We start from the raw sequence: 8,601 nt of genomic DNA on the forward strand, positions 1-8,601 counted from the left end.
AACGTTTTACACATTTCACATATATTGGTTGCATTATTGTTACTGAGCTAGGATAACAGTTAACAACGTTTTATATATTTCATACATGATCGTTACTGATCCGGGATAAAAACCAACAAATCCGCTACATTTCTCATACATATTGGTGTACAATCCATAGTGGGCCAATATGACCTCTATGTAATTGGTACACATTGGTGTACAATCCCTAGTGGACCAATATGACCTCTATGTAATTGGTACACATTGGTGTACAATCCCTAGTGGACCAATATGACCTCTATGTAATTGGTACACATTGGTGTACAATCCCTAGTGGACCAATATGACCTCTATGTAATTGGTACACATTGGTGTACGATCCATAGTGGGCCAATATGACCTCTATGTAATTGGTACACATTGGTGTACGATCCATAGTGGGCCAATATGACCACTATGTAATTGATACACATTGGTGTACGATCCTTAGGGGGCCAGTGTGATATTTTAAAAATAAAACTTTAACAGGTAAGCTATCAAACAACCAGTTATAGAAACGAGCAGAAATACCCGCCCTCCGGGCAGGTATAACTGCTAGTTCCTGCGGAAGGCTGTTGGGCCTGCGACCTTTTCTGGAAATGTCTGACAGTTCTCCAAAATTTACTCGTACTTGACATTCAGTAATGTTAAACATTCTTGAGAAAAGGGATCTTATTGAAATTTGAGTTTAAAAATGAGCTATCATTACAGCATTACATCACAGAGTATATTTTATTGAAGTATTTTTTGTAGACGCAGTCATCAATGAAAGTTATCAATTTCACACGTATTGGTTGCATGATTGCTACTGAGTTAGGATAACTGTTAACAACGTTTTATATATTTCATACATGGCCGTTAGTGATCCGGGATAGCAACCAAAAAGTTACTTACTCCTTTCAATTCCTTAAAATAATTCATTGACGAGTTTCCTTGTAAGGAACAAAGTCCAGTCCAGTCCACAAAACAACTTAACAAATTAGTTTATTCATTTCTTAACCTAAAGGCTCCTATCAATTATAAACAGTTTTTCCCTGTAGGCTAAGTCCACAAATGATATATTTTTATTTTCAAATTCAACAGATATTTACTCACTAAAGGTACCATGGCTAACGTACGAATAAACTTGTACATTTTCACGTCTAACTAATCGTGTAACTGAATATATGAGATAAATAACACTGATCTAAATATTTCACTGAATAACTGGCATTCTATCAACTAAAAATTAACTCAATGCTTCACTGATTCTTGTATTTCTAATGTAGCCTTGTTTCTAGACACTTCGCAAAATTTCTCGACTACTAATATTCTAGGTATTTAGAACTACTTTTCTAAACTTATTTGATCTTGATGTTATGTGTCCTCTAGTTAACATTTAAATTAAAACATTGAAAATATAACTTACAACATTATAGTTGGCCAGCTCTTTTAGGCTATTTGACAAAAATAATGCAAAATACAGTCCATGTAGGGATACAGAATTAATCTTTTTCTTCATTAGCATTTGCTATAAACTACGTTTATTGGTAGGCCTAACTTCATAAGCAGAGTTTCAAAAGAAATTCCAAAACGATTGTAAGTCATCTTACTTGCAAAATTTTCTCATTAGTGAATCCATAACAAACACGTTTACTAACTAGCTTACTAACACGATCTGACGAACAGACGCAATAACTCTCACTGCCTAACTCACTAACTTATATTGAGCTGATTAACTAACTTGAACTCACGCAGTCAGGCACTTTATATTGTACTTATTTTTTAGTTTCTACAGGATGATTCGAAATTCTACAGAGAGGTCTAAGCTTTCATGAAATTTCTAGACTTTACCAATCACTCCTCATCTAAACAAATATGAACAAAAACATTAATAAAATAATAAAAATGTAGCCCAAACCTACTGTTTATGCAAAGTTTAAATAAGTTTGATTTAGCCTAGAAAGAGACTGGCAAACAAATGTTCAATAAATTAAAACAAAAACAGAACAAGTTTCGTAGAGCCCGACGAAGTCACAGTTGTGGTTACGGCACTTGACTCGCAAATATGCTCGCTCTTTCAGCCATGGGGGTGTTATAATGGAACGGTCAATCCCATTTTTTAATTGGTAAAATAATAGCCGAACAGTTGGCGGTGGGTGGTGTTGACTAGTTGCCTTTCCTCTAGTTTATCACTTCTAAATTAGGGACGGCTAGCTCAGATAGTCTTCGAGTAGCTTTGTGCAAAATCTGACAAACAAACAAATGAAGTCATAAACCGAAACACTGATGTAATACATTATTTATAAAATCGAAAGTAGTCGTTTTTTATATGTAAACAAACACAAAGTCCACAATATTCGAATTATCATCGCTAGAGTTAAAAAACAAAATTTGTTGTTGTTATTATTAAGCACAAAGCTACACAATGGACTATCTGTACTTCACCCATCGTGGGTATCGAAACCCATACATTAGTGTTACAAGCTAGGAGACATACCGCTTAGTCAATGGATTATAACAGTAGTTTAACTATTGTCTTATGACAAGTGTAATTGTACTCATTGTACGATCTGGCGAAGAGCGCTAGCTCGAAACGTCATCCTTCTTTAAATAAAAATATATAAAAACTTGACGATTTTTCAACCTATTAGTCATTCTTCTCCAACTTTTAAAAGGCGTAATATTATACTAGTAACTATGAGACTTGGGGAGAAATTCTAAATTTTCCCAGCATTTTGCTATCCAGCTTTTTTAGGTTGTTCTTAATTAGATATAAGATATTGGAAAATAATATTAACACTGAAGATCATTATTCTGAACTATTTGTTTAATAATAAGAAAAATTGTCAGTTTTGCTACGGAACAAATGATACTCTTAGAAACGTAGTCATAACAACTAAACAACAAATGCTGTGATTGGCCTGTTCTGCGGAAATGGAATTGAAAGATTTAAGGGCACGTGACTAAGTTGCTTCAGTCCCGTAACGAATAGTTATTACTTATTATACGTTAGCCATGGCTGGAGGGAGGGCTTTATATGCAGGCTCTCGTGTTTTTCAGTGGTTAGCTAATTTTGTAGGTCTGCCAATAGATCAGGTAAGAAAAATGAAACATCTAATTTTTCAAATCAATAATATGTACGCCAGTAGAAAGTGGGTTTGGTTGCATATAGAAATGTATTCTAACTACTGTTGTCGGTAGTTAACGTCAGTTTTATTAAAATGTTTACTTTGTAGGCCTTAGCCTGCTGCTGCTAGTGCTAGTACTTAAAGTTTAAATGCTAGTTGTACTGTACTATTACTACTAATAATAATAATAACACTAATAGTAGTTGTACTACTACTACTATAGTACACCAATAGTATTAGTAAAGAGTAATGTGCGATTATTTCGATCAAACTTATTTGAAAGGAATCTGGCCTGAAAATCTAACTTTACTTTTTATTGTCAGTGTCATTAAGTTATTTATTTCAAAACCTGCATTTCGGACTAAGTAATGATTAATCATGAAGTCTAATGATGAACAGTACAAGTTACAACCACAGAAGTGACAAATAATATTAACAACCTGTTTATTGAAGCTGGACGTTTCGGAATATTAAATGTATCAATAAATACATTGTTGTCTGTAGTTGTAGTGTTCATCATTAGACTGTTAATGGTTGGAGACGGCTTGAATGGGTAATGAAGAAAAACTTTAGTATATGATTAACATAACAGCAAATGTACAACGTTTCGACAAGGTTTTGTCATCATTAGACTATGTTTTCCACCTCGTGAAGCTGTTGCAAGTTGACCGAGTAATGAGTGACGTCAAACAAACGTTACACGTGCACTCAGAAAGATTTTCTGAAACAGTGAAAGGTAAACTCAAGTTGAAAGAAGGTTAGGCCCAAGTTTGAACAAATTATAATAATTAAGAATAAAATTAAGCTTACATTTCATGATAGTTTGTATTGTAATTTGTAAGTGCATATATGCTATTATCATTATTAAACAGTGACAGTATGTACATCTATAGTTTAGTTGATTTCAAATTGAACATCAATAAAGCCGTAACGTTAACTTTTATTTGCATTGGGCGTGGTTTCGGCATTAAACAAGGTAGGTTTTTACGCGAGTGGCTAGTTTCCACCCACACATCACATACATGTAAAGTGATTTCATAAACTTTTATACTCGCGTAAGAAAAGGCTTGGCATGAAATATTTGGCAGTGTGTAACTTGTATTTTATTTTGATGAACGATATGCAACATTTTGTGAGACACGTGGGTTTCTGTAAGCCTACTTAGTATTAATATTATTGTATTTAATTACAGAAGTTGTACTCATTTATCGAGAAGAAAAACCTACTTTCATATAAACTTTGTCATTTACTCAAATATGATTTACTATTCATTTATGGTTAATTTCTTTCAAGTATTAAATATGCAATTTTTCAATAATTTACTGCCTACTTTTCAATACTTCATGAATCTGGGCTTAAACTATAAAATAAAATTCGTTAATGTGTTTTTTTCTTTCTAGGAATACATTTCCAAATATGGTAAACATACAGAATATAAAATTTTTGGTTCCGTTTTTATTTTCAGGTCAAAAGAAGACAAAATGAAATTGTGAAATTATTAGTTCTTAAAGTTTTGAAATTATATTCAGTGTAGATGTGAAAAAATTTCTACACTTTCATTATACTGTTTCCCATGAAGGAAAAAAAGGCTTAACAAATATAATAATTTTTTCAAAATGCAGTCCTGATGCTTTTTAAATAATACGTTTTTGGCATCTCTTTGTGTTTGAATATCATTATAAACAGTATATAACACCAAATATTTAACACAAATGTGTATATGTATAAATTATTAGCTTTTAATTTTAAATGCTGCTAATACACGTTTACCATATCAAACAATTTAGGGATGGTGCTGATTATAATTGTTATAATCATTGATTATTTTATATTGTCTGTTTAAAAATAACTGTGATTCTATAACATCTATGTCATTCTACAGTACAGTTTCACTTATTGAGTCACCATTGTTTATCATGTCTAGTACATTACACATGTGATCAGATGCTTTTGTACTGAGTTTTAACAGTTTTATTTGGTTAGTCATCATTGTTAACCATGTCTAGTACATTACATATGTGACCAGTAATTCTTGTACTGAGTTATAATGGTTCTGTTTGGTTAATCGCCATTGTTAATAATGTCTAGTACATTCTATATGTGATCAAACCACAAAACCAAAAGTAATGTATTAGTAATAAGTAAAAGCTACTGAACCCAAAAGTAACCTATTGATAATTAGTCCAAACTACTGAACCAAAAGTAATGTATTAATAACATAGGTTTGCAAACTTAAACTTCCTAAAAGATGTTTTGGTTGTAATAACGGATTTTCCATAGTTCAGCTATACAGATTTTGAAAATAATATTGATTTTTTTCTATCAAGTAAGGATTTTTTACAAATTGGGAAGAAGAAAAAACTTGCTCAGATCAAATTATTATTTAGTTTACCACAATGAACATTTTTTATTGTTATTTTTGTTAACAAAAATACAAACAAACTGAAGAAAAGAGAAGAACATTGATGTCAAATGATTATGCATCCTCATTCATTCTGATTTGTTGTGCCAAATGTATATCTTTTAGTCTCAAAAATACGTGTTGTGATCTTTGTTTTATGTATTGCATTATGATGTTTTGTAAAAAGTCTGTATGTGATGGAGAAAAATGGATATCATTTTTGGATTCAGTGTACAGGATTTACCATAAAACGTAAAAATTTCAAGACAGTAAAAGTATCGCAGGAATGTGTAATTAGTCCAAACTGTTGAACCAAAAGTAATGTATTAGAACAAAGAACCCAAATCATGAAGTAACTGAATATGTGTTCTTAACCTGCTATAAACTTATGATATAAAGTTTCTACATCTAAGAAAATATATGACTGTTTTGATTACAAGTAATGATCTGTGCAGCAAGTGACTACTTCAATTAATTTTTCTAAAATGTGTATTTTAGTTCATGTTATAAGGTGTAACAAACTCTTATACAAATATTTGAAGAAAGTCATTAATGTGTGCTTATTTCAGGCCAGTGATTATGCAGTGAAAGGCTTAAATAATATTTTTTATAGACTACTATAGAAGAAAAACTGATGTGTTTTCTTTTGATTTTTTCAGTTAAATTTCATAATCTCTCAATCTGTCATGTTGTTGCTTGCTGTCTTGTATAGAAAAGTTCTTCGTCATCAAAATGTGTCTGTTGAAACACGTCAGATTTTTACACTTAGCTGTGGAATTGCTTTAGGATACTTCTGTTTTGGACAGTAAGTAGAATTGACTGTTTTCATTCATCTGTAGATTGGTTTGTGCACAGTTTATTTTATTAATCATCTATTCACAAGCTCTGTCAGATTTACTGAGCCAGTACTTGTGAAGCTATGCTTATTAATATTTACCATAATTCTGAATTAATTAATGTATATCTTGACAAAATTTGGCAAGCTTTTGGTAATGGTTACAACTCAGTTGAACACAAAAATTTTGTTTTTTTAATAAATTATTTTTACCAAAGATTTCTCAGTGAATTTCAGGAACTTTTACCAAATCAATCTGAATGAAAACACTTTTCACTTTATATATGTTTTACCTCTAAGACATCCTAAATGAATATCAAAATATATCTTTAGTAAAAAAAATTATTTTACCTCTTATTATCTCTATCTCAACACTAAATGTAGCAAAATTATTAATATTCAGTAAAATGAAAAGTTGAAAAATATGAACTAAAATACCATTTTTTTTCTACTGCACCAACTACAGTATTAGTCTGAAAGTTCCAAATTACTCAAGTTTCAACTGCTATCCTTATCACATCTCTTTTCTTTTACTTTTATGCATTTATTGCTGTAGTTTTACCCACTGGAGGAGTTATGTTTTTTATCAAAAGCAGTAAATCACAGGGGAACCCATTGTCTATTTCCTTTAGAGCTAATCATTATTAATACTTGATTTTTAGTGTTATGAGCCCCCAGACTTATCCCTCAGACATTGGGAGGGAGTTAAAATATATAATAATAAATATATACATTGAAACAAGGATTTGTATTACTTACTCCATACTCAAAGTTGTTTGCATTCAAGTAAAAATCAAAATTTGGGTATCTAAAAAAATAGTTCATACAGCTTTGAAATATGCATAAATAGGTTAAAAAAAAATCCTTGTGTACTCAGAGCAGCAAAATATGATCACCACAAATGAAATGATTCTGCTGCCTAACGCCACATAAGATTTATGTGGAGAATAATATGCTCTTTCTGTTAGTTATAAACATGTTTATCAGCCAGGTAAAGTTGATTAGGAGAGGAAGGGCTTCCCTTCTGGGTTTGACAAACTATATTTTCAGACCAAGTTTATTGTCATCTAACCTATATAAAAGCCAGTGTGTGTTGCATCATGCTTGCTTTCTCTTGATTTATTGAAATAGGAGGAGTCATAAAAGCCAAAATGCATTTATCCAGACAGGATGGTTTGATTATTGTCTGCCCATTATGATTTTACTTACGGGGTGCAAGGGGGCAATGAGGTGTGTGTGGTGAAACCTTATAAGTGTAGTAAGTGTTGGTATAATAAGCCTGAAGTAAAGACGTAGTGTGGGATCACCTAGCCTAGAGCCAAGTGCATAAAATTTATCATGAAAGTAAAAATATCAATTTTAAACTTAAATCATTTCTGAATTAAGCTATTATCTGTTATATAACTAATGTTTTTAATAAAACAACGGGACTCTAAATTAAGAAATCAACAAATATTTTTTCCAGTTTTGTTCTTTATACATATTGTTTTATATTTTTAGTACGTAGACTAACAACAATATTAGGTTATATTTTTGTTGCTAAATGACATGACATAAAAGCTATTGTTGGAATGTAGTGTTACCAAACTGCACTGGCTTTTCTATATATATATATATTAGAAGTTCTTAACCCTATCTCTATAGGTCTTCCTTGGTCACAGGTCAAAGGCCATGTCATCATGTTTGTAAACTCACATTCAAAATTTTATTGAACTACTATTTAATGAATGTATGTGAATAAGTTTAGTATCAAATTGTATTATATATTGGTTAATTTCTTAAAAAAATCCTAGATATTGATTTTTGTGTGTCACGTAGGTATGTTAAATGCAGCATTGGTTTAAATTAGATGTTTGTGATGTCCAAATCCAAGTCTATAGTTTTTTTACAAATTAAGAACTCAAATTACCAATAATGAAAACTAAAATATAAAATAAAAGCCTCCTATCTTTTCTATTTGCTAAGATATTGCTACCTTTACTAAATCAAACACAGTGGCCCTGCCCACTTCATTACACACACACCTACTTCTGTCTATGGCATCTGAATAACCAATTGAAAGCTCAGAATGTCCCCTACTGGCTTTCTCAGCCTTTCTCAAAATATTAGAGCAGCAAACTCATTCTTTTGTTGCTAGATTTCAAACAATAAGGTAATGCTTTAGTGAGCTACGAAAATTTCATATTTTTTTACAACCCAATACAGTACTTAGTTACAAAGTTTGTTAAGCTATA

The 8,601-nt window shown here is 31.4% G+C and overlaps 1 protein-coding gene across 7 annotated transcripts in view; it reads left to right on the forward strand.

The window, feature by feature from the left end:
• Positions 1-3,010: 3,010 nt before the first annotated feature.
• LOC106471162 (lysophospholipid acyltransferase 2-like) overlaps positions 3,011-8,601 on the forward strand; it is a 36,647-nt gene continuing 31,056 nt past the window's right edge. For 4 of the 7 annotated variants that reach the window (XR_002613207.1, XM_013931750.2, XM_022399782.1 and 1 more), the window contains exons 1-2: positions 3,011-3,099; positions 6,192-6,337. Coding sequence is in view for 6 of the 7 variants with exons in the window: in XM_013931750.2 (XP_013787204.1) it covers positions 3,019-3,099; positions 6,192-6,337 (227 nt within the window). In the remaining variant the exon portion in view is untranslated. Of the gene's footprint in view, positions 3,100-3,860; positions 3,889-4,018; positions 4,108-4,259; positions 4,283-6,191; positions 6,338-8,601 lie in introns of those variants that run through there. The other 3 variants (XM_022399780.1, XM_022399779.1, XM_022399781.1) reach the window with 3 other exon arrangements.

Source organism: Limulus polyphemus, unplaced genomic scaffold, assembly GCF_000517525.1.
Source record: "Limulus polyphemus unplaced genomic scaffold, Limulus_polyphemus-2.1.2 Scaffold4449, whole genome shotgun sequence".
In the NCBI taxonomy this organism is placed as follows: domain Eukaryota; kingdom Metazoa; phylum Arthropoda; class Merostomata; order Xiphosura; family Limulidae; genus Limulus; species Limulus polyphemus.